Below are 27,378 nucleotides of genomic sequence, written 5' to 3' on the forward strand. Positions count from 1 at the left end.
ATGAATGGTTTAAGTGTTCATCAACTACAATTCATCTTTGGTCTCTTGGGTACTATATTGCAATTATTATTTTTATTTTCTTTTTATGACAATGTATGCCTTTTATTATTTTAAATTGATTGATTGATTTTTCTTTTTCTTTTCTTTTCTTTGCAGGTAATATAATATCTTTCTTGGTTTTCCTAGCTCCTATGTGAGAATTCAATACTCCAAACTTGTTTTTATTATAATTTTATGGTTAAGAATACCATTTTGGTCATACTTTCAATTATCTCGTTTTAATTTCTTTACTTTCACTCATTTTTAAATTTAGTCATTGTAGTTTCGATAAATCATAAATATAGTCCCCTAAAGTTAATTTTTATCTAAATTGTTTAAATAATAATAAATAATTTCATGCAAGAAAAAGTACTATGTAAATATATTTTTACAATTTATAAATGAGAGACTAAATTATTTTGGAAAGAATCAATTGTGTAAACTAATTGTGGCGACTAATTTTAAAATTTATCGAAAATGTATTGACTAAAGTTAGACATTTGGAAGTATAGACTAAAATGAAACAAAATTTAAAATATATGGATCCATATAGTATTTTAACCTAATAATTAAATTAGTGTTAAAAGTAGTTCTCTTATCTAGACTAGTTTTTCCTTAATTTGTCTTGGCATTTTCATGAGTTATTTACTTTTTGGAAATACATGTTTCTTTTCTATATTCATATGGGAATTTATGCTAATAAATATAGCCATGAGATTGTGATCAATAATATTAATTTTGAATAGGTCTATAATTTATTAATGAAACATGACACTAATTATTTTTCCTTTTTCAAAATATGTTAATAATACATATAGCCATGAGATTATGAATAATATAATTTCAATTAGGATTATAACTTTACTGTTTTACAAGTCACAAATTATTATTATTATTATTTTAAAAAAAATATATGCTTATATTACATTAGTGATAGTTCTAATAAATTATTTGTATTGTGATCTAGGCCAACATTTTGGACAATCTACAAGAAGAAAACTTCAGAAGGGTTTCAATCTATACCATATGTGGTGGCTCTAATGAGTGCAATGTTGTTGCTCTATTATGCTGCCCTTAAGACCAATGCCTATTTGTTAGTCAGCATAAACTCTTTTGGATGTGTCATTGAAGTTATCTATATTGCACTCTACCTCTTTTATGCTCCCAAGAAACAAAAGGTTCTTCTCTCTCTCCTTTTAATATATAGTTGTTTAAAAAAATATTGATGTTTTTATTAGTGTTTGGATCGTTTCGTCTACCAACTTCTTAATTTGGTGTAAACAACTCAACTTCAACGGTAAACACTATTGAAATTTACACATTTATGGGACAATTTTATCTTCCTATTTTCTTTTATTTCTTACATTCATTGAGGATCGGAACTCCATTTTTTCTTAATCCATACTTTTCACATTTATCGAGTAATTTTATATTCTCTTTTTAATCTACTTTGCACAATTATCGATAAACTTTATCTTACAACTTTATGCTCTAAACACAAACTTATCAACTCTAACATATTAACTCCACTCAATCGGCCAAATATCTCCTTTATTTATTTGTTTTTAAGAAAGAGCATCATAAATAGTGTCATAATAGGACTTTGGAATTATCGACAAAAATTCTTCTTATTCTTTCTTTTTTAATGTTTCATTTCAAGTAATGGAGTGACGATTTAAATCTTACCGATATGGACTTACTAGAAGTGTAATACTTCAAAAAAAAATTAAAATTAGACTAATTTCAATGATCAAAATGAATTTTGAAGTTAATTACTTTTGTCAATGCTCATTTGATAACCTATTTTTGGGTTGTTAGTGAAGTGAGGTGGTGTTTTAATTTCTTTGTGCTTCTAATCATCTCTGAAATTTCATTTGTTTTGAAATCACAGCAAAATTTTAAAAACTTAAAATTGCTTAAAATACTGGTTTTTTCAAATATCTTTTTGAAAGTTAATTTCAAAGCATTCTAAAAAAAGTAAAGACTTATATAAATAAAGTATTAGGTATGTATAAATAGATATTATATGCTTATTCTTAAATAGAAATAAGAATGAAAATTGTTATTAAACCCAACCTTAATTAATGTTTTGTTAAGATGGTAAGAACATTTTTAATTTGTGGATTATAAAGTAAACCATCATATGAAATTATTTTCTAAAGGAAAATTGAAAAAAAAAACATTATTAGAAGTGGACCTTGAATCCAATAATTCACATTATTAAAACATGCTTGCAATGAATTTCAACATCCTTAAAAAGTCACTCTCTAACTAGACCTCAATCTATTAATCACTTATTAATGTTTAGAAAAAAAATAAAGATATTAAATAAGAAATGAAATAACTGCCAACATAAACATAGCCAAAGTAATTAATGTAAATATATTTGATAAAAAAGGTCAAAGATTCGAATATTTATCCCCACATATTGGTAAATTTTAGAAAAATGAAACATTTAAATTAGGATATCTAAGTCTTGTTTGAGAATCATTTGACTTTTATTTTTTGTTTTTTAAAATTAAGTTTAATAAACACTACTTCTAGATATTATATAAGTTTTTCTTTTTCTATCCACTTCTCCCATCTTTAAAAAAAAATCAAGTCAATTTTTGAAAACTTAAAAGAAGTAATTTTCAAAAATATATATTTGTTTTTAGAATTTGTCTAAGAATTGAACTGTCTTCTTAAAAAAATGTGAAAACTATAGCATAAAATTTGGTAAAAAACAAAAACATAAATTTCATTAAAAAAAAAAAAAAAAAAAAAAACCTAAATGACATCGATATCGTCAAACCTGTGACCTATATAATCAAGTAATTAATTTAAATTGTAAAGGGTAGCAACATGTATACAGGTATTTGCAAATCTAACCATGGTTTTCTAAAATTGAAATTATAGCCAAAAAATAAAATCTGATTTCTATTTTTATTATTCCAATTTTACCTTCAATTTATCCAAAGTATCTTTGATATACTTTATATTTGACATATACTCAATTGATATACATCATTTTTTGTATATCGATCAACTTATATACTTCATAGAAAGTATATGCAACTGATATACCATGATTTTAATTATCATTGTAGAAGTTGTTGTTAATTATTTCGTTTTGATATGGAGTTACTTTCATTCCATTAGTTTGATTTAGGTTTCGACCTTTTTTTTTATGTTTTCAATTTTTTAAATATGAATTAGATGATGTAGCTTAATTGCATTAATTATGTCAACTAATATAACAAATATGAAGTATATATATATCCATTAATTTGTTATATTTTTGAAATTTTAATAATTTTGTATATAAGTAGATTGATAAACCAGAGTAAAGAGAAAGAAAAGAATAACATCAATATTATTGATATACCAAATATTAAGTATATCATTTGAAACGATATACTTAAAGATTAACATTGACATTCCTTAAAAAAAAAGAAAGTTTAACATTGACATTTCAATTTTATATTAATACTAATTCAAAATGTATTTCATATATACCATCGGTGTATCAATAATATATCATCATTCATTTGAAATGCAAAACTAAATATTATATTAGTGTATTAATAGTTTATCAGCACTGATCCAAATTTCATTTAAAATTTAATAATGGTACATCATTATTCATTAGTATAATTATAATCATTAAAAATTAATTTCGAGTATATCATTAGTGTATTAGTAGTATATCAACCACTAATTATAAATACATAATTATAACATTAGTGTATTAGTAGTATATCAATGTCAATTCAAAATTCATTTAAAGTATAACAGTGTTGAATCATTGGTATATCAGTACTTCTCAAAAATACATTTGTTTCAGTATATCTGTAATAGATAACCACTCGTTCAAAATTCAATTTCAAGTATAAAATTGGTGTCGTATCAATATTTTGTGGACATACATGCAAAATGGTTACCAATCGGAAGAACTTAACCAATATAAGTTAATGAGAATGTACTGAAAATTAAAATAATACTTTGAAACAAATGTATAAGGATTCAAATTAAGTCTACAAATCAAAACAAATACATGAACACTTGTTGACTAATAATTTCAGTAATTTGGTATATCAATTTTATAACTAGCTAGTCTACTAAATATAAAATATCAGATGATCACCGATAACTGATATACTGAAGATAAAATATTTCATATATATTAGTGATATAGTTGTTGATACACCAAAATTGGGTAAATTTGAAAAATAAAAATTGTAAATCAGATCTAATTTTTTTTTTTTTTTTTTGCTATATTTGTAATTATCCAAAAAAAAATTTTATGTTTTTGTTTGTTTTGCAGATATTTACATTGAAGTTGTTCATGATATTCAACTTAGGGTTTTGTGGAGTAATGATAGGAGGAACAATGATTTTTCTTCATGGAAATAAGAGAACAAATGCTGTTGGATGGATTTGTGCAGCTTTCAATCTTTCTGTTTTTGCTTCTCCTTTGAGCATCATGGTCATCCTCATCTCTTTTTCTCTCTATCTTTATTCTTTATTTTAATTTTTGCTTCTTTATGTTTTTTTTTTCAACACAATTTTGTTCTAAACAATTGCTTTGGGTTTGAAATTTTTTTAAAAGGATTGAATATTATTATACAAAAAATTATTTATTTATTCTATATTAATTAATTAGAATCATTAATATACATGCTTTCTAATTTTTATCTCATGCATTATTTACAATCATTTTTTTTTGTTGTTACTTTTTTTTAAAAAAAAAAAAGGAAAAAGAATTCTCATTTTTTTAAAAAAAATCCTCTTATTTCTTTTAAGTATAGTTTTGACCTTTTAGTTAAACTTCAAAATTGAAAATGGATTTATAAATTATTCTTTAAAAATATAATTGTTATATAATAATTATTTTTTTAACTTAAATTACATAAAATAAATGTATTTTTGTAATATTAAAATGGTTGTGATGTGAAATCTTTGCCTTAAGGTTACTAATTGAATTTAGTTACTGATCAGTAAAGTGATAGGAATTCCACCAATATAAATGGATTATTAATTTATGTTTTGTTTTGTAACTATTTTGTTTTTTATTTTCCATAATTAAATTTATAGACATTAATTCTATTTTGGTTTTATGATTCTTTATCTACTTTTTAAGAGTGTTATCAAAATTAATGCAAAAATTTGATAATTAAGATCTTGCTTGATAACTATTTTGTTTCTTATTTTTTATTTTTAAAAATTAGATCTATTTTCTCTTAGTTTCTTAGTGTGGTTTTCATTTTTATTAAGTAAAAGAGTTGAATTCTCAGTTAAATTCAAACAAACAAAATAAATTTTTAAAAATGACTTTTTTGTTTTCCAAAATTTGGTTTGGTTTTTTAAACTTTGTTAGAAAGTAGATAACAAATTAAAACAAAATATTTACAGGTGGAATGAGTACTTATAGACTTAATTTTAAAAAATTATAAATCAAAACCAAATTGTGTTATCAAACGGGGCATAAAAATAGTAGCTTACAAAACCTTGTTTTTGGTTTTGAAAATTAGTTACAAAATCAAATGCTAACCTAAGAAATATACAAAAATCATAAATAAAAAATTGTGAGAAAATAAGTACAATTTTCAAAAATAAAATGGTACAATTTAGGTTAAAATACAATTTTTGAAACTTGTATTTTAAAGTTTATTCTACTTTCAATAAAACTTAAATTAATTCAATTTGAAACTAATAAATTTATATTTTATTTTCACCATCTAAAGAGAATCTAATCTAGAAGTCATTAATGTTGATAATAATTATATAATTAGTTAATGTATATTATGCAGAGAAGAGTAATAAGAACAAAAAGTGTGGAGTATATGCCATTTTCACTATCATTCTTTCTGACTCTATCAGCCACTATGTGGTTTTTCTATGGCTTCTTCATCAAAGATCTCTTCATTGCTGTAAGTCTAACTCTACCATTAATTACATTTCTATTTTTCTATATCCCTAAAAACCTAACCCCCTTTCTTTCTTTATTATTCTTAATTATGCAAATACCCACTTTCATCCATCTAATTAATCTTTAATTCTCATTAACTTCTCTATTTTGAATTTAATACAATCTTTTTGTGTAGATTCCACGTAGACCTATTTTAGACCACGTATGTATAATATTTAATTGAACAATTAATTAAACAAATTTTGAGGATGGACCAAGAAAGTAGCATGTAGGTGTGGAAGTAAAACAAATTATTCTTTTAGTACAATACAAATTTAGAGGCGGAGGATTGGAGAAAGGTCGTATCAACTATCGTTGAACTAAGTTCATTTTCACGAAAGAATTTTTCTTTTTTTTAATTCATGAAGTTGTTATTTTTTTGGATTATGAGATTGGAACAAACTATTTCTTGTTTGCATTTGATCTTAAAACATAATTGTGATTTTCTTAGAAGTAGAAAAAATGTTAACACGAGTGTTTCTCAACATAACTGTGATTTTCTTAAAACATAACTGTGATTTTCTTAAAACATAATTGTGATTTCCAATAACAAAAAAATGTTCCATAAAAAATATTTTCTTTTTTCAGTTTTACAACATTTGAGATGGGAGATTTGAACGGTTAATTTTTTGGTCGAAGCATGTATCGGTTAATTGAACTACGCACAAATTTAAAAAATGAAAAAATCATATAATTTTTAAACAATAATTGCAAATATAACATTTCTTTAAAAAAATTACAAAGCATGTTTTTACTTCATGGGATATTCTTTAACAATGTAACACCAATAAAGATTAATCTAAATATTGATTAATTAACTATAATCATGCATATATACCATTCACTCCACTCACTAATTATATTATTTGATTTATACATTTGAATTTTCCTTATATTTTTACTATATAGAATTGCCAAAGTGATAAATTCTTTTTTCCTATAATTTTCTCAGCTACCAAATGTTGTGGGGTTTCTACTAGGAATGATCCAAATGATAATATACATGATATGTAGAGATAAAAAGGGAAATAGTTTTGAAGGGAAAGAAGAGAACCTTGAGGAAGGAGGCAAAATTTGTGAAGGAAATGACCAAAGTTCCTCAATAGTCAAGAATCAAACAGAAGCAAAAGATATCAATATGGCTGAAATTACCAACCACAACAATATTCCATGAATAAAAAGGATATGCTTTGCATTTAATTTACACAATAAACTTCAATGAAATAATTTTTTTCTTTTTTCCTTTTTCAAGTTATGTTATAATATGCACCACCACATGTTTTGCCATTTTCTTGTTTATTTATATGACAAGTCTCTTTTTGTATTATTCATGGAATGTGCAAATGGGTTTGTTCTCTATATAAGAATGGTATATGAATAGGATAACAACACAAATAGGTGTTTCTAAGAGACTTGTGTATTTTAAAAATGTCTATATTTGTGAATTTTTTTTAAAAAAAAAAAAAGATTTCGACTTGTTTGGATTGCATTTGTAATGGTAAAAGTGATTAAGAGGAAATCTTAACGGTCTATATCATGTTTGATAAAACCACTTATTTATTAATTTCTTAGAACCATTTTTAAATTTTAAGTAAAGTATAAAAGTTATTGATACTAACTTTTAGATTTAGTTTTTCAAAAACATGGATTACCTTCTTAACTATTTAAATAAATAGTTTATAATAATATCATTCTATTTTAATATATTTTGTTACATCTATTTTTGAAATTTAGTTGATTCAATTTTTTATAACAATTATTTTTCCTAAATTTGTATCGAATATTCTAAACTAAAAAAAACTAATTGAAATCAAAATCATACAAAATTTTAAATAAAAAATTTATAATAAATTTAAATTAATTATCATTATGATAATAATTAAAATAACAAGTTACTTTGGCTCATATAACTAAATTATACTACTTTAATATTAGCTTATCAAATGCTATAACTAATTTTTTCTAATTTAAAATTAAAATTTATTAAATACTATCTAAATTCTGCTAACAGCTGATTTTTTTTAGTACAGCTGTCAATAATTATTTAAAAGCGATAGTAATTTCAAATAAAGTCTCAAACTTCCAATATAAGTTGGAAAATTTTTCTTATCAAATTACCATCGTTTTGCTTTTTTTTAAAACAAAATTTTAAATAAATGACTCAATTAACCAAAACCAACCAACCCAAATATTTCATGTTTGGATTTTTAATAAGGATTATTTGAATTAAAAAAATTTACAACCCGAGCAATTGAGTTGGGTCTAAAAAGTCTTTTAACCCAACCCAACACAACCCATGAACACCCGTATTTTATACATGAGTGATTTATTTTGAAGAAAAAGAAAATTATTTTAAATGATAAAAACTAGTAAAAAAATATTTATAAATAATTGTAAAATCTCACCATCAATATGCAATAAATCGTGATAGACGGCGATAGACTATTATCTGATTTATTTTAAAGAAAAAAGAATAAATTTATATTTGATTACACTAAAAAAACTTAATAGAATATCATTTTGGATTCTCTCAATGAAATGAAACAGAAGATTTGGGGCGATTCTTTCTTGAAATAAATCTTTTTTAATAGGAAAAAAATATGTTCGAACATACACAAAAATAAATAAATAAACCAAATTGTTCACACGAGATCTCAACAATTAAATTTAATTCATGAAGTTGAAGTTTTCTCTGCATTGATATTGTGTTAAAGGTCGAAGATTTCTAGCTTATTAAGGTGTTCGACTTTTAGCTTGTTTAAAGTCATTAGTTGTTAGCTTATTGAAGGTATTTGACTTGTAGCTTCTTAAAGGTGTTGGTCATTTTACTTAATTAAAGGTCCTAATCTTTTAGCTTATGGAAGGTTTTCAACATAGTTGAAAAGCACTCAAAAAGTACTTTCTACTCCTTTAATTTAGATGATTATTGCTGATTAAATTGAGTGTGATTTAACATCGGTATATTAGGTGATTTTCAAAAACCCGACTAAGGAAAAGAATTTGGAGCATTGAATTGAAAAAATGGTGGACAACGAGTCTAAGATGAACTTTAGGACCATTTTTCCTGAAAAAAAGGGAGGAAAGGAGACCTAAATATTGAAGAAGATCGATAGTGTTACAATGCTCCCCCACAACGCTAAATTACGCTAGAAACCTAAGAGCTGCAAAAGAGGTGGTGTCACAACACTAGGAGGAAGCGTCGTGACACTACAAACGTGTGCCCGTTAGCATCGCTTGACACAGTGGGGCACTGAGGTCCACGCTCCACATCGTCGCAATGCTAACAAACAACATCACGACACTGACATAATCTCTATTTAATTCGAAGTTTGGCAAGGGCAATGGACATCGAGATTAGACCAAAAATAGCGACGGGAGACTGTCATTTTGAGTCTAGAGTCTTTGAGTTCGCTGGTGCGAATCAGAGGCTCGATGTGCACTTTCCATCACACAAGGACAATCTATAGCATTTCTTCCATTTTCCCTCTTGATTTTCTGGATGGTTGAAATCCTTGGTTCAAGGATGAATTAAGTAACCCATATGTTTCGATTGTGAGGATTGATTAATTTCTAAAACTTCTCTTTAAATGCTTGTGGTTATCGTCTTAGTTTAATTTCTATAAATTTTGTAGTGTTGGATATGGAAAAGGATGTAGAGGCCCCATCATATTGGGGTGCCATTTTTGTCATCGGGAGAGCTCTAGTCGGTGTACAGTGGGATAAGCTGGCTTTGAGGTAAATGAGGAAAAGGTAGCATTTAATATTTTATCGTTCCATGACTTGTCCTAGACAGGATAGTACTCATCACATGATAGATGTTTTGGGAGGGATACCTACTTAAGGGAAGATAAGTGAAAAGGGAATAGAATCTTTGTTTAATGTCTCCTCGTTTATATTAAATTTCTACTTGCTCACGATCTTGGTATCCCTTTTTGGATGATTAAAGCTCCTTTTTAATTTAGTTGGACTCCACCTATATTTATTCATTGTTACTATGACTTAATCATTCTACCATCAATTCCTACACCAGTGACTTTAATTCCTACCAAGTAAAGCTAAATGAGATTTAAATCAAAATGAAAATTCTCCCATATTCATAAATTATAGTATTCGGTATACTTTCTGAAAAGTGCATACTTCCACAAATGGAGAGCTCATAAAGCATATTTATCAACCAAAAAAGGCCATCCAGTTCTATACACAAGAGGTCTAAACTTCAAAAAAGGAAAAAAAAAAATACAGCATTAACAACTCTAACTGGGCAAACAATTCTCCAGTATTCACACCAGCATTGGAAGCCTGTCCTTTTTAGTTCTACAATGAGCCTATTATCCCTAAGGTTTCAAAACTACATCATGTTGAAATAAAAGAGGATAAACAGGATGTAGAGCTTACAAAGTGGTTCCAGAACATCTTCAGTTGGTCATTAAGCATATCAGAGATCACATCATACTCAGCTTTCTCTCTCTACAAAAAAATGAAACAGCCAACGACATAATGAAAACAATAATGCTAACACAGTCCGACATCGATTAAAAAAATATATAATTTGTCAGTCAAAACTATCCAAAATTTGAGAGGTTTGTTTCGTGATTAAATAATAGCTATATTGCACGTTTAATTCAAGATGTACAAGAGTAACACCAATCGAATGAAAAGGCAACATTCTTGGATCATAAACCATATTCATGCAAAACTTAGAGAAGCCAGTTAATCAGAGTAAAATGCTTAAACTATGGAGGATGTTTACCAGTAGTTCGGAAGTTACTTGTTTCAGCTTCATCGTAACCTCTTTTGTCACTTCACCAATTGAGGTTCTGAAATCATATCGATCGGCATTTCTTAGTGTGAGCCTCACAAATGGGTTTACATAGGACTTGGCAACAGTGTGCCAAACTCCGATAACTCTGAATCTATCCCCAGAGGTAGCTTTCCCCAGAGGCCATCTTAAGCCACCCATCGCATCTTGGTCTAAAACAGCAGAATTTATAAGATCTACTATGCCTTCCATCTCATCATCCTAGCATACAAAATTTAAGGTGGGCCTCAATAATTAAAATGATTCCTTCACCTAAGTAAATAAAAATATCAAATGGAATGAAAAATTTGATTCCAAGTTCTCTTTTTCTGATACTTGAATTGGTATCTTAATCAATTGAAGTTGACTTCCGCGGTACTCTGTTCTTTACAATTAGTTACTATACTTATTGTAAAATTTTATTTTCAAAACTCCAATGCATGATCCTTTTTGCTTCATAGAAAGAACAATTTAAGCCTTGAACTCCCGTGTTTAACAATTTAGTCTCTATACTTGCAAATTTGTAACTTTTTAGTTCACGTATTAAAAATTTGTAACAATTTAGTCCGTACATGCAACATCTTGTTAAAGTTTAATGGAGTTTTTACATATGTAATTTTCCGGGATAGAAACGAAATCTTTATAAGTTACTACAAAAACCAAATTAATACATGCTAAAGTTTAGAGCTTAAATTATGACAAATATAAAAGTATAGAGACTAAATTGTTACTTCAATAAAAGTGTGGTTCAATAAAAGTATGTGAACCACACGATAGTAAAGTCCCAATTAAAGGAATGTTGAAGAGTTTAAAGAAAAAGGAGTTGGTGAAATTATTGTGATTCCATAGCGTTAGAAAACAAAATGGAAAAAACACTATTAGTTATATGGAAAACCAAGAAGTTTTATGTATATCTTTTGAATGTTTTGATTGAGTGGACTTACAGTCAGCTTTTCTAATGTCTTCTTCGAGCGTAGCATCAGCCTCATATCATTACTCTGTTTCAGGCAAGAAATATCCACAACCATATGGCGCACTGGGTTAAGATCAACCTACAAAATAAATTAAGAATATGATCAACCACTATAAAAATGCAACTTAGAGGACTAAAATATGTGGAGAGCTAGCAGCTTTGATGTTATTAGCAGAAATAACCAAGTGAATGACCATTCTGCCAAATGAAATTTCAGGTCATTTCAGCAGTCCATGGAGGAAATTGACAACATAGGCAAAATATCGATACTACTAGCCTATACAAATTATCAGATAGGAAAAGAAACAAAAGATTATGTAATACCTTATATAGTTTGAGTTTATTCAACTCTGGCAAAGTAGTACATTTGCATGATAAGGTAACATCTGGACGTCTTGCATCCGATAACTAGAAAAAAAATTGAGACATCAGACAGAGAGGAAACCAAAGTAGAGTAGCATCCCAGTTTGAAACGTTTCCAAGCATATGTATCACACTCATCTGCAAGGCAAAACAGGTACCTTCATGTGATATATATCTTTTTCCTCTTCAAACTCAACCCCAATCTGTGGAATTACTTTTGCTGTAATGTGATCTATGCAAGCGTCTGAGACATTAGTATAAAACGACCTCTTCAGCTGTCTCAATGTCATATCATTAGGCACATCATTTTTGTCAATTTCAGAGATCCTGCATAACAAAGATAATAACCAGCTTCTAAACAAAAGCAACACCTCTCACTTCCTATCATCCATGTTCATGAAAAGACTTTCCAGTCATGGCTTCAAGAGCTTTTGAAATGGAAGGTTTAATAGGAGTAATATGCAAAAGTAAACAGTTACAAAAACAAATATCTGATGGGAAATTATGGTAACAAACAAGGAATGCTCACCCATGAAAGAGAACTTTTCCAATCTTAGCTACCAATGTCAGCTTCACATCGGCATCTTGATCCATTTCATTCTTTGCGTGTCCAACTGACGAAAGTAAGTCAGGCAGTAGATTTACTACAATAGATGCCCATGGTTCTGTTATGACTTCTTCTTCCTCTTCTCTATTCCCTATAACCAAGACCAAGAAATCAAATGTCTCCTTTGTTCTATAACTTGTTCATTCACCAAAAGAATGTACCAGTTTCATACAGCAAGCAAAGAGAAACTCAATGACATAGTTCTATTACCTTGAGATATATTAGAGTTCACCAAAGCTAGAGGTTTCTCACCCCTTTTATCCTCAATGGCCTGCACCGAGAACGGCTCAAGATGAACACAAGAGGGAAACAGATTACCATCATCAGAACTACCAATGCTAAACCATTTATTTATAGCCTGATTGGCATAGACTATCTTTCCACTTCTATCCACTTTACGTCCAGATGGCCTCAGATCTTTTCGGACGAAATGAGGAGCAGATGGCCTCAAATTCAATTTTCTGTTAAACTGAGGAGCAAGCAACTCTGCTGTAGGAGATGGCTTCTCCATATCCCTTGAATGACGTTTGTGTGGAGGAATATAAGCCATATAGCAAGATCTCAATGCACAATTAAAGTATCTGTGAGTGAAGGAAAGAATTATTCCCCAGAAGAGAAAATTTGTTTTAGACTGAGAAACTTCTGGTAGTTGCAAAAACAAAACTACTAAGAATATCCATATAAAACTAGACATGATATAACCTATAAGCTCATGCTTTTGAGTCCAATGGTACTTTAAAGGAGTATCAAAACAATATATCTTCAGTCAAACCCCAATAAAAGCTAACATGTAAAAACCCAAGAATATATACATACATAAAAGATTGAATGTAGTAGAACCTGTTCCCTACCTTTGATTCAATAGTGGCTTGATACATAGATATTAACACCCACGAACAGGATTCTACATTTCTACAAAATGGGTTGATCAAATTAGCTCAAACAACCAGTTCTAACAACATAAATGAAAAACAAAAGTTAAGAGAAAAACCCAAAAAACAAAGAAAAATAATCCATATGGCACATACACTTGTAAATTTCCTTTACCTTCAGTTAACTCATAAAACCCACAAGGCAAAGCAATTAATTTATAGGAAAAATTGAGTGGGGAGAAAGAAAAAGAAAAAAGTGAACGAGACAGGAATAAGAAAGGAAAGAAAAGATAAGTTTCACTTACTGGAAAGTGGACTGGCTTCGGTTGCAAGAAGATGGGTAAGGAAAAATCTTTGTAATAGAGGAAAAGCATGGGATGAGTTGACTGGCAAGAAATGGAAGTAGAGGGCATTGATTAGAGTAGTTGCCATAGACGCTGCGAAATTTGTGCTTCAGCCTGCGAGTTATGGAGAGTTGATCCATGATCATCGGTTGGAGGAAGGGCCATTAGAGCGAAGAGATTTTATCGATGATCATCGGTTAGTGGAAAGAGCAAACGGGTTTTTGCATTGATGACCCAAAATTTTGAGAATTTTTGTAAGGTTAACGACAATAGGCTATTTGGAACCTACGATCGCTTACCTTTTCTAAGCGATCGTTAAGCGCCCAATATTTACTAAACGATCGTATAGACGATCGCTTAGCTTTTCCTACACGATCGTTTAGACGATCGATTAGCTTTTCCTACACGATCGTTTAGACGATTGCTTAGCTTTTCCTACACGATCGTATACTTCACCTAAACGATCAAGCATTTTGACTATACGATAGACGATTCTTTCTCCCACTTGCTTGATCGTTGTATACGATCTCTTTACCTCCTCCCCTCTACCAAATCCGAACAAAGCCCACCCTTTGGATTCTCACTCCAAGAATACTGAGGGCTCTAAGTGGTGGTGTCGTCCCCATTTCCTTCTGTTCATGGTAGACGATTGGGTGCTGTTGAACGATAGCTTGTCATTCCAGCAAAAGCGATATTTGCTACGAAGGAGAGTCTTCAATTGGTATGATCTCTCGATCTTTTATTTATTGATTCTCTAAGCATGCCAGTAATTTAGCGTTGTGAATGCGTACCTGTATGTTTGAATGTATATGTGGAAATTCTGACACAAGGAATTGGAAAGATCTGTTTCCGCTCATAGGTACTCTTGAATAAGAGTTCCTTCAAGGCTAAGCATCTATTTCCTCTAGATGCTACTTTCTAGTGAGACATGCATGAACCTCTACTCTCCATGGGATGGCTAAGTAGTGGTTAGTTGAACTCACACTACCGTAGATTAGGTGTACCACAAACCTTGGTGAATCCCGAAGAAAACACAAAACCTCAGATGAAGTCCCGAAAGAGATCACCACCTCTAGTGAATCTCGAAGGAAACACAAACCTCTGGTGAATCCCAAAGGAAACACAAAACCTCTGATGAATCTCGAAGGAAACACAAAACCTTTGGTGAAGTCCGAAGGAGATCACCACCTTTGGCGAATTCCGAAAGAGATCACCACCTCTGGTGAATTCCGAAAGAGATCACCACGTTTGGTAAATCCCAAATGAAACACAAACCTTTGGTGAATCCCGAAGAAAACACAAACCTCTAGTGGGTAACTAATTGCGGGTGGGGCAACTACCGCTATCATAATCATAACATGCATCATAAAACATAGTCTCACAACATGCAAATACATAGCATCATGCCAATGTTCATCAAGCAATTCACATCATACTCATAGATTAATCAGAATTTCATATAACAAAAATACTAAAGTCAAGCTAGCATTCAAACATCTTTCATATGTAATCAGTTCCTCGGAATCTCAAATAAAGTCATACATAAACATCATTCTAAACAAACAACCTCAAAACCTCAATAAAACTTAAATTTTCACCTGCACATGAGCGACTCTAGTAGTAAGATTATTTACCTCAATTTAATCCAAAAAAATAATCCAAGCAATCAAACTTCTGTCTAGCTTCTCACAAACCTTGAACTAGATCTAGAACAAGAATCAAAAATCAATTTTAACCTTTTAAGCCTAAATCCAAATCATTCAATCATTCCAAAATTGCCAACACAACATACTCAAAAGTGGCTTGATCTAGAGCCGCCTCCAGATCTCCACTCCAACCTTCAAAGTCTAACACTGAAACTATCGAACACATTTTTGCCTGCAAAACTCCTTTCAGAAATTCAAGCATACGCCCCAAACCTATGGGCAAACCAAACAAAACACCAAATCTCTCCCAAAGCTCCAAATCGACCTCCGAACATCAAAACAATAAGATTTAGACCAGAAACTCATTGGACTTTAAAGAATCAAACAAGAACAAACCCAAAACACCCAAAATCTTACCCCAAAAGGCAAAGCTAACGAATTCCGGCTAGCAGAAGAAGCTGTTCGACGAACTGACGACGAGCAGTTGATGATCGGGGGGCAGCAGCGGGGCTCGAAAGTCAAACGGCGACAAGCTGCGTAGCTTGATCGGCTGTAGCAGCGCGAGAGCTTGTCGCGTGGCGCCGGATCTGGTAGCATCCAAATTTGAAGAAAGAAGACGGACAGTTGGCGGCACAGCTGGCGGCGCGAGCAGATCGCGAAGGTGGCGCTGACTGAAGAGTGGCGGCTCCTCCGATGGCTGTTCACGTGGCCGGCTGCAGAGATGAGACGTCACAAAAAAAACGCCTCAGACTGGTGCTGGTCGGTGGCTCCAACGATCCAAATGGCAAGACGTGAACAGCGCCGATGACTGCGCATGAAAGAGAAGGAGAGAGAGAGTTATCGGGGGGAAGGGGGGGGGAGGGGGGGCGCATTTTCTTATTTTTATATATATTCTTCCTTTCCTTTTCTTAAATTCCAAAACCTATATATATACATTTATATTTTCGTTTTCCTTTCCTTAATAAATATATTACATCAAACTCAAATATTTCACTTCTTCTCCAATTAATTAAATAAACTCACCAACTTAAATCATTTCTTTCCAAAAATCCTAAATCCCAAAATTAAATTCCAACTTTTCAAATTTACAAATCTTTTTAGATACTTGATTTAATAACTTCCAAATAAACCAATTATCTTCTCCTAATTCTTTACTTAAATTTTGGATCTAAATTTCAAAATTAAATAGGGTAAAATTTTAAAATCACAATTTTTTCTTTTCCCTTTCAAATTTCACAAAAAAATCAAATTTTCATATCCAAATAATTCAATTATCCCTTCCAATTAATTTAAAAAACTCTACTCAAAGAATCCACACTAACCAATAACTTCTTCAACCGTAACAATTTGATTCCACATTCCAAAGATTAGTGAAACTACAACTCAACCATTTTAGATAATTAACTTAAATTTTCCTAAAAACTTGGGATGTTACATAGTAGTTTTTCATTATCATCTTGAAGTCGAAATATATCTTTGTTCACATTTAGTGAACGAACTTCATTGGAATGTTCAATGGATGTGCTTTGTCCATATAAAACTTTTTTTTCCTAGTATAAGTTAACTAATGAACAAATACCCATCTGCTAAATGTTCAATTTGCAAGTGAAAGCAAAATTTTGCTTTTCTGATATCTTTCATCTCAAATTATTTCTTAAGTTATTCTATTGGCTTTGAAAGCTCTTCAGAAGTCCCAATTATATTTAAGTCATCAACATATACAATTATAATAGCAAATCCTAACTGTCTTTATAAAAACACACGAACATATTAGATTGTTTTGATATCATTCTTTCCACAAATATCCACGCAGGCGATTGTGCCACATTTCGTCTTGATTATTTCAATCCATATGATGATCTCTATAATTTTATTGAATACAATTCCTGAGAATTTGATTTATATATTTCAAGTATCTTAAATCCTTATAGAATTTTCATATAGATATCATTATCAAAAGATCCATATAAATATGTTGTGACTACATCCATAAGATGCATGTCCAGACTTTCATACACAGTCAGACCAATTAAATATCTTAATGTAATTGCATTCACCACCGGAGAATATGTCTACTCATAATCAATACCAAGTCTTTGTGAAAAACCTTGTGGAACTAGTCTTATTTTATATCTTGTGACCACATTATTTTCATTTTTTTTTCTCACAAATACCCATTTGTATCCCATAGGTTTGACACATTTTGGTATTCGGACTACTGGTCTAAAAACCTGACATTTTAAAAGTGAGTTTATTTCTGCCTCATTGCTTCTTTCCACTGAAGCCAATCTTTTCTGTGTCGACATTCTTCAATATATTTTGGTTTAGGATCCTCATTTTCAGATATAATATCAAGAGCAACATTATACATATGAATATTGTCAATAACTACATGAGTCATGTTCCATCTTTTTCCTATCATGATATAGTTTATTGAAATATCATTATTATCTTTAGGTATTTCACCTTCCTCATTAGTCATGTCGAGGATTTCTTTATGAGTATTTACATCCTTAACAAATCTTCTTGACTGTTAATTACTTTTTGTTTTCGAGGACTTTTATCTTTGGAACCCACTGGTGTACCACACTTTTCGTATGTTCTAGACTCATTAGTGACAACTTGTAGTGTTGGGATATCAATTTTCGATGGAACATTTGCGGCTGGTATATGCGACTTAGTTACTTTCTTTGCATCTATAAATGCATCTGGTAACTGAATTGCTATATTTTCAAATGAATTATCTTTCAAACTTCAAGTTTACATTGATCTGTACGGGGATCTAGAGACAATAACGACGCATTCTATGTAATTTCTTTTTCCAACTTCTTAATTTCTCTCCTAATGTTGGAAAATATGTTTAACTAAAATGACAATTAGCAAATCGTGCAGTAAATATATCGCCCATCAGGGGTTCAAGATATTTAATAATTGAGGGGAATCATATCCAACATATATTTCTAACCTCCTTTGAGGACCCATCTTAATACATTATGGTGGAATAATTGGAACATATACTTCACATCCAAAATTTTCAAATGGAAAATATCTAGCTCATGGCCAGAAGCTAATTGTAATGACGACGAGTACTTATAATAAGCTACTGGCCTAATGTGTACAAGTGAAGTTATGCAAAATAACACGCCCCCATATAGATGAATGAAGCTTAGCTCTCATAATAAATGGTCTAGCAATTAGTTACAAACTTTTATAAATGATTCAGCTAAACCATTTTGTGTATAAACATGAGCTACAAGATGTTCAACAATTATTCCAATTGACATACAATAATTATCAAAAGATTACGATGTAAATTCACCAGCATTATCAAAACAAATTATCTTAATTGTATAATCAGGATGTGCTCTTAACTTAATTATTTGAGCAAGTAATCTCAGATTATTGGAGCCCATGATCTGTAAGTCCATTAAGAAATGGATTAAACCATAGAATATTGTGATGAGAAAATTTACCGCGTTCAACTACGAATTAAGGTAATTATATACGATATAACTACACGTTTAATTATCCAATTAAACGAAATTGGAGAATTGAATAATGTTTAAATTTGATTTAAATATTAATCACATTAATAGGGATTCATGATTTTGGAATTGGTGTTTTATTAATTTAATATTGGATATTAAATTATATTAATTAATTAAATTGTTTAATTAATTTAAAGAAGTTTTAATTAAAATTAATTATTTGAAGTAATTTTATTTAAAATTGAAAATTTGAATTTTGTAAAAATTCAAATCAATTTTGTCTTAATTTGATTTTTAGAAAATTAAATTAAAAATTGAATTTTATTGAAAATTCAATACAAAATTGTTTTTAAAATCAATTTTAAATGAAATATCAATTTTAGTAGTTTTTCCTACATTTAACACTTAAATTCCACCTCCTACTCCATTAATTGAATGGATTGTGGTGTCAATAAACTATGTAATCTAATTGCATGGGTCCTGTTTCAACATATATAATGTTATTCAACTGAAAATGGGCATGCAAGTTGAAGAAAAAACTGAGATTTTGAGTGAGGAAGTTGTTCTTTAACTTTTGTACACCAAATCTGTTTTCATATTTTCCCTAAGAATTCAACTAATTTTGGAATCCACCTTCCAATCGAGGTCCTAGAGGATAGTAGGGAAGATCGAGTGGTGATCTACATCTTGCTAGAGAAGTAATTTAAGTTGGATTTGAAGATTAAAGAGTTCTTCAAAGGTTAGTTTTCTGAAACCCTACTTATAGTTATGAACATGCTTAATTCTTTGTTGAAATTGATGGAATTAGAGTGTTTAAGATCCAAATTGCTTCTGCCTCTTGCTTATTAACTCTAATACTTAGCTACCGCATCAGAGATGACGAATGATCAGAGCGGAAATCCCTACAATTGTCAACGCATAGCTTAATGAATAGAACTTTGATGCCTATAAAGAAATTTCGAAGACTTTGAGATTATTACCTGGGAACTTCCATTTTCAAACTTCATCCCAATTCATCATCAGCGTTTCACCGGAGCGAAAGACTGAGAAGGTGTTCTCCATTCATACAACCATCATATCACCAGTAGCCTTGACTTTCATTTGTTGGAAGTAAAAAATTGCTGACAATTGTCCTTTCCTTTTGCTTCTTTACTGCTATTCGTTGTTGTATTGCATTTTGTCTAAGAGATTATTCATTTTGTATACAACGACTCTATTTCTATCTTTATATCATCATGACTATTTTCATCATCTTCTCTTTCTTTACCTTCAGTTCTTCTTTTATCATGAGTAACTAATCTTCACAGGATAAGGGGGAAGATTAAATGTTTGTCTATGATCACTCATTGAGTCAAGTAGTTATGAATAACTTCCCGAGAGGGTAAGCAGTTGTGGATCTCATTAAGCAAAGTAAGAAGTGTTTCTAAAGATAGAAGTAACCTTGCACTCAAGACAACATCATTCACGCGTCATAGAAATATGATAAGTATAGCTGGCCACCAAGAGGTGTGCGATGAACAGAAATCGCAAGCCAAGATTAACTTTTAAGTTGAGCTTAGGGATGTGGCTAATCTCCTTCCAAACCCTACCTTCTTCATACATTTCTCACACGTTAAAGTTGCTGTTTATCTTAAATTTTCTCAAAACCAATCTTAGAGTAGTCTCTACTTGTTTAGATACTTACATCGCATCGCTTAGAATCGCATGATGTTGACTCCACTTTGATAACATTAGTTTTTGCCACATTCACACATTTAACAAACATTCATAGTACAAATCCCTGTGTTTGACCTTGGGTCATTCCGAGAAACTTGTGATTTTATTATACTTGGCAAGAGAACAAGAAAACTTGTGACAAGCGAATGATTAACTGCAACTAGACACATAATAACATCATCGCATATACATTCTAGTGTAGTTCACGATAGACTCATTAAGAACGCATCAATTTCTCATATGAAAATTTTAGAAGGAAGTTATCTAAGGGAAGGAATGAAGAATTTTTGTAGTGCTTCACCAATTTCTTCGTTGTATATCTTGGACAGAAATATTATGGCTATTTATAGGTGTCGATGAGGAGTTTTTGCGTCTTTCAGTAATAATTACGTTGACACCAGACATTAATTTCCATACCCTGTCGTGTCATTTTCCTCGCATTAGCAGTTCATCGACTCTGTCGCGAACCTTTTACGTCAGCTACCAACTTTGATAATTTTGATTTGATCTCCGCCACCCATGCGTCGGTTGTATTTAATGCCATGTCTCCTCTTATTACATTGAATTTATGCGATTCCATCTTATGTATCAGGATTTCCCATGCGCTCAAGTGATAGTAGTTGCTTCAGCTTTAGGTTGATTTCTACGTTCAAAAAGCTCAAATTTGTAATTTACAATGATTATGAATTTTTGCATGCTAGTGATCGCATAATGTAATTAATTGCATAATTTCCTTGTTAAGCTAACGCATTTTCTATGATTATTCCTAATTGTTTTAGATAAAAGAAGTAAAATAACTTGTATTTCTACAAATTATCACAGTGTCATACATCATGCAATTCCTTTTCATTACATTACATATATAATAATTACATACTAAGGTAATGGAAAAAATAAACAACATCCATCCATACATTTAAAATATATATTATAACATTTATAATATAAATGATACATGAAAATGTTATTTATGCATGCATTCATACTTAATACACATTATACAATATGATACATAAGCATGATTAATAAATCATGCAATCTTATAATATAACATTTATATTAAAATTATGCATGAACAAATGTGTATCCTATGGTGAGATGTTTCTATATGACATACATTATGGTATATATAATAATAAAATTAACCACACATCATATGCCTAATTAAAAGTAACAATTTGGACTGAGTTTGGCTTCTTAAAATATTGATTAAATTAATATAACATTTTATATTAATTCAATTAATGAAAATACAACAAAATACTTAATTATTACAAATAATAATTAAAATTTTGAAGAAAATCGTTGCAGAACCGCCTGGAAGCCTTAAATCGCCAGTCTGGACAAGCCTTTTGCTCACGCGACTCTCGTCTGGAGTGTTATAACGCTCTTCGCCAACGTTACGATGCTCGCGATGTGAATTTCTAGTGTCGCGCTATGCTGTTTGTAGTGTCGTGACACTCCGCATCGTTGCAACACTATGGTTGGAGCATTGTGACGCTAAGGCTTCTACCTTATAGCATAAGGCCAGCGTTGCAATGCTGAAGCCTTACACTATAAGACAGATTGCTTGCAGTTCTTCACTCGTTCATTCGAATTTGACCAATTTTACTCCATTTTCCACCAAATCAATGTCATAAAGCAATCACGAACAACCCAGACTTTGAATTACAAACTTGAAAGCAATTAACTATGCTCAAAACAACAGGCCCTTTACATACCGAATCATTAAATGCAGCAAAATTTTAAAAGGTCACTCGCGAAAACATCGAACGTGCAAAACCCATTCAATATTCAATAATGCAGAATCCTAAACCCACCATCACGCTGAATAATGCTCGAAGATCAAAATTGGGACTCAACTGTGCTCTAATACCAATTGAAAGAGTAGATGACACTTTATATGGAAAGAATTGATATCCCAATTGTGTTTTACAAAACATATAACCAAATAGAGAATGAAAACATAAACACTTGGTTTAATTTAGCATGCAATTACACAAAAAATGAAGAGGAAGATGAGATCAAAAGATCACTCACCTTTGAAGACCGAAACTCTTCACGTTCCTTTTGAAGTCACGAACTCTTCGAATTCTTTCGAACTCTCGAATAACCAGAAAAACCGCAGTAACGAATCTCCAAATTTTGAAAACAACCATATTGAAACCTCAATATTCTCGAAGGATAAAAAATCAATGAGAGTTTTGTGGGCTTCAAGATCAATTTAGAAGGGAGTGTTCTTAATTTGAGAGAGCAAAAAATTCATTCAAGAATTTTCTGATTTTTGTGTCCTTTTGAATGCAAGAAGATGATGGTTCAACTACCATCTCTCTTGCCTTTCCACTTCCACGTGGAGATCATAATAGGGGGAGTTATCAAAAAATAACTCCCTCCTAATAATTGTATTATTTATTAAAAACTAACTTTTAATTATATATATATATAAACATATGTTATATCTAATATTAGATATAACCTATAGTTTATATTGTATCACATATAATATAAACAATAGTTTAGTATTCTCTCATTTAACCTATATAATATGAATCAGATTCATTTTAACCTATAGTTTTTATTTGTATAAACAAAATTCATATTATATATTTGAACCATATTCAAATATTTATTTTTTCTTAAATAAAACTTTACATTATAGTGCATCGTATACATTATTATCTCATATAAATAATTTTATATTAATTATATCCTATATAATTAATTCCCTATTTAATTTGAACAATTCAAATTAATCCAAATTAATTCGATTATTAATCCCAATTGAGCTAACGAGGGGACCTTCTGAACCTATCATTTGAAGCTCCAATGGTACTTGATTAATTAATTAAACTCTTTAATTAAATTAATCAATTTCCATTAATTGTCAATCACTCCACTAATGACCGACAACTGCACTCTTCGCACTATAGATAAATTTTTGTGTCCGTTAGATATAACCAATCAATAGTGCGTTGACCTTTCATAAATTGCTCGTAAGTAAAGTTGGGCCAAAATTATATTTTTGCCCCTATAGTTACATCTAACTCCTTAAATATCGTTGATCACTCTACAAACAATAAGTTATAATCCAACTATAACTGAACCCTTCTCAAGCCAAGAGAGGGTGTGGTGCCACATTGTTCAAGCCCCGGAATCAGCCTTTAGGAGAGCAATTTATCTACTTACCCTAACTATAAGACAGAAGTAAATTCCTTCTTGTGTAGTTGTGTTCCCAACACCCAATCAGATGAATCCCCAAAATGATAGGTATGTTGAGTCCGCGAGACTGGCCACTCTCACCTATGCAAATCAAAGGACCACCTTCATAGCCAGGAGTTCACAACTCACTCAGGATTCATGTCAAATCACCTATGGTCATCTTGGTGAAATGTAAATCTCTTCCAACAACGGTGTTATATAGAGAGACAATTCATTTTGTGGTCCGGTCTTATACAAACTCTTTGTATAGAATACCTCTTCACATGTCTTCACATAAATGATCGGGATCAGATCATTAGTAGCACTTTACAACAATTGCAACAACTACATAGCATACTGTATTTGTAGTGTCACAAAGATAAAATACCTAGTCTTATCCATCTACTACAAACCGTTTAGGTTAACACTTAAACATGATCCACCGGTATGTCTCCACATACATGTTTAAGTTACAGAAGATAACCTTGGACCTTAGTTTATTGGTTTCTTAGTTTAAGGCATCAACCCCAATAGGTGTTTGCCAGAGATATAATAGGAAAGACCCCTTGGAGGTGTCACATTGTAGAGAAGAGATCGAGATTACTAGGAGGAAGGAGAAGTTTTTTGGGAGAAGTGTTCTTCAAAGGTAATTTCTCTTTTTCCCTTAAAGTTTATGCTTAACTTCTATAAATTTGTTTATCGTTTTTTTCTTTTTTGTATTTTAATTGCTCAAAAATAAATGCAAAAATGATGACTCGCTTTCGCTGCTAGATTCAATCCCTTCAATTCCCTCCTACTAAAAATTAAATTCATCCTTGAGTCAAGATAGAGAAAAACTAAAAGGGGCAAAATATGCAGATAAGTCAGCCATAATAATGAAGATAGGATTAATTTTGAGATCATGAGAGTTCAATTTTGTAAGCATTATGACCATATCTTTTAAGAACACAAAACGATAGAATGCAGCGAGGTTTTATTTTGTTTTAAGTGCCCGCTAGATAACGACCTTTCTTCAAATGCACCATAACGAAGTTGCCTTCCTAAAACTAATTAAAACACCTTCTACTGTCAGCTTGATCCCTGTAAGATAATCTTTTCCAAAAGATCATTCACATCCTTGTGTAAATCAACAATCCAGTTTGTCATAACATCAGCTTCTTGACTAAAATAAATAGAAGGTAAATTGGTAATGTCCACAGTAAGTGAAGGAAACCTAGTATACACCACCTCAAATGGAGACTTCTCTGTAGAACAATTTTTTATGTGGTTGTACGTGAATTCGACTTGTGGCAATACTGGGTCCCATTGCTTGGGGTTGTCTCCACTCAAATTTCAATGCTGTTTGAAACTTCTTCCCAAGAGTCTTCCAAAAATAGCTTAAAAACTTGACATCTCAGTCAGATACAATTGATTTAGGGATGCTATGTAGACGAACAAATTCTTTTTTTTAAAAAGAGTTAGCAACATATATGGCGTCAAATCTTTTTTACAAGGAAAAAAGTGAGACATCTTATTGAGCCAATCAACCACTACAAGCACAAAATCAAACCCTCGCTGAATTCTAAGGTTCTCTGGGAATATGCAATGGGGTATACAACTCTGTGTTTTGCTGTTGTCACTTTGTCGTTTGGCAGATAGTGCTCCCAAACCTTAAGAGCTCTCACGAGAGAATAAAGTTCTTTTTCGTACGTACTCCATTTTGGACAAGCCTCACTCAACTTCTCGTTAAAAAACTCAATAGGATGGTTTTATTAAACAAAGACCAGCTTATATAATGAGTCTTGAATACAAACAATTAACCAGAAAAGCATAGTTGGTAACTAAAACATAATAAAACAGTAACAAACACATACTAAGGGAAAACAAGGGATTTAAAACAACTAACCAACCTGTCTCAACTAACTAAATCACATCAGTGATAGAAGATTGTCATTTAATATCAGTGGTAGACTGATTAAAAAAGTTGACAAGATATACAAATTTCAGGCATATTCAATCATTAATAGATAGTAATAGAAAACTATCACATACAAGACTATCATTGACTATTCAGTGATAAAAATGTATAACTTTCTATCATTGGTATACGGTGATTGAAAGACTATCAGTAGTGGTATACTGGTTTAAAAAATTGTTTGGACAATTTGATGCACATAATGATACAATCTAAATTATCTTACATAGAATATGATATCAGTTAATGAAATTCTCTTATATAAAATGGTAGCAAATTGTCTTTTTCAAAAGGGTTGGCCAATGTTTTAAAGAATATCACTTCCTATCACTTTCTATTAATGATAGAAGACTATCACTGATTATTAATAGTGGTAGGTTGATTTAAAGAATTATTTGGACAATTTAATATACATAACTTTCTATCATTGATAGACACTGACAGAACACCATCACTGACTATCAATAGTGGTAGACTGATTTAAAGAATATCACTATCTATTATTTTCTATCATTGATAGAGAGTAATTGACTGTGATAGACAGTGATTGACTATCAGTAGTGGTACATTGATGGACAATGATAGAAGTCTTTAATTATTTGAAGGGCTGTAACAAAGAAAAAAAAAGTGAGAGAGGGGAAAGGGGAGACAAAAGGAATTTTAGATTAACAAAAAAAATAATTATTAGTTATTTGCCAAATCACCCTCACAATCAGCAAAAAATTAACATCTACCTCATCTCACAATTAGTTGACTAATGGGCAAAGAGCCTAGCGACCATTTAAAACCATTTTGCAAATCTCAAGGATTAAAATTGTTCATTTTGAAACTTCAAGAACCAAATAGACACTAGGTCCAAATTTCAAGGACTAAAAATGTATTTTGTCCTTTTTTAATACTCTATCTTACAATCTTAGTATACATTCTATCCATCGAGAACTCCTTTCTTACGATCTTATTTTTTTTTTCATTAACTAATAGGAAAACAATGAACACCATTAACCAGGTCAAGGAATTCTTTTTCAACTCTTCTGCAAGGAGATTTTTGTGGATTCGCAAAGGTATGTGCAATGTTATAGGATATTTGGTTTGAGAAGAACAATCGTATTTCGAGGCCTCGAGAGAACCAAGGGCCTGTGTAGGCTCTTGTTAAGTTCCATTCTCATTTTTACATAATTGAAGCCTGTTTTCAATTTTGGCTACTTTTAATTGAGTTAGTTTTTTGTATCACCTTGTATTCTTTAAGTGTTTTTCTCTCAATGAAAAATCACTTTATAAAAGGGAATTCTTACAGTAATGAATAACCATTAATCAATGTTACAATTATAATTTCGGGAAAAAAGGAAGTAGATCACATTCGAGAGGGTATTTATTCCGAAGATTTGGAGCTCAGAGCTCAGAGATGTTAATTAAAGAATTGACAAGAAAAA

At 30.7% G+C, this 27,378-nt stretch overlaps 2 protein-coding genes across 5 annotated transcripts; one reads left to right on the top strand and one right to left on the bottom strand.

Moving 5' to 3' along the window:
- Positions 1-7,163, top strand: LOC120079187 (bidirectional sugar transporter SWEET9-like). The gene is made up of 6 exons (XM_039033354.2): positions 1-49; positions 157-193; positions 1,007-1,217; positions 4,346-4,507; positions 5,832-5,951; positions 6,942-7,163. The coding sequence occupies exons 1-6, from the start codon at positions 1-3 to the stop codon at positions 7,161-7,163; spliced, it is 801 nt and encodes a 266-aa protein (XP_038889282.2).
- Positions 7,164-10,126: 2,963 nt separating this feature from the next.
- On the bottom strand, positions 10,127-16,502 carry LOC120079912 (uncharacterized). 4 transcript variants are annotated; one of them, XM_090314854.1, is made up of 11 exons: positions 16,010-16,457; positions 15,739-15,917; positions 15,581-15,652; positions 13,582-13,642; positions 12,941-13,311; positions 12,653-12,821; positions 12,282-12,450; positions 12,085-12,168; positions 11,732-11,839; positions 10,740-11,009; positions 10,127-10,456 (listed from the first exon to the last, which is right to left on the bottom strand). In XM_090314854.1, the coding sequence occupies exons 5-11, from the start codon at positions 13,278-13,280 to the stop codon at positions 10,343-10,345; spliced, it is 1,254 nt and encodes a 417-aa protein (XP_090170980.1). In that variant the 5' UTR covers positions 13,281-13,311; positions 13,582-13,642; positions 15,581-15,652; positions 15,739-15,917; positions 16,010-16,457; the 3' UTR covers positions 10,127-10,342. The 4 variants fall into 4 exon arrangements, with proteins under 4 accessions (XP_090170980.1, XP_038890294.1, XP_038890293.1 ...); XM_039034366.2 differs by lacking the exons at positions 15,581-15,652; positions 15,739-15,917 and adding an exon at positions 13,908-14,060 and having other exon boundaries at positions 16,010-16,470; XM_039034365.2 differs by lacking the exons at positions 15,581-15,652; positions 15,739-15,917 and having other exon boundaries at positions 16,010-16,502.
- Positions 16,503-27,378: the final 10,876 nt, after the last annotated feature.

This window comes from Benincasa hispida, chromosome 6, assembly GCF_027475165.1.
Source record: "Benincasa hispida cultivar pf3 chromosome 6, pf3_genome.v1.1, whole genome shotgun sequence".
Lineage (NCBI taxonomy): Eukaryota > Viridiplantae > Streptophyta > Magnoliopsida > Cucurbitales > Cucurbitaceae > Benincasa > Benincasa hispida.

Coding starts and splice junctions, on each gene's coding strand:
- LOC120079912 (XM_039034365.2), bottom strand. CDS start 13,280: ATGGCTTATATTCCTCCACACAAACGTCATTCAAGGGATATGGAGAAG. Junction 12,822..12,940: donor GAACTCTAATATATCTCAAG/GTAATAGAACTA, acceptor TCTTGGTTATAG/GGAATAGAGAAGAGGAAGAA. Junction 11,840..12,084: donor ATAAACTCAAACTATATAAG/GTATTACATAAT, acceptor TTTATTTTGTAG/GTTGATCTTAACCCAGTGCG.
- LOC120079187 (XM_039033354.2), top strand. CDS start 1: ATGAATGGTTTAAGTGTTCATCAACTACAATTCATCTTTGGTCTCTTG. Junction 50..156: donor ATTCATCTTTGGTCTCTTGG/GTACTATATTGC, acceptor TTTTCTTTGCAG/GTAATATAATATCTTTCTTG. Junction 5,952..6,941: donor TCAAAGATCTCTTCATTGCT/GTAAGTCTAACT, acceptor TAATTTTCTCAG/CTACCAAATGTTGTGGGGTT.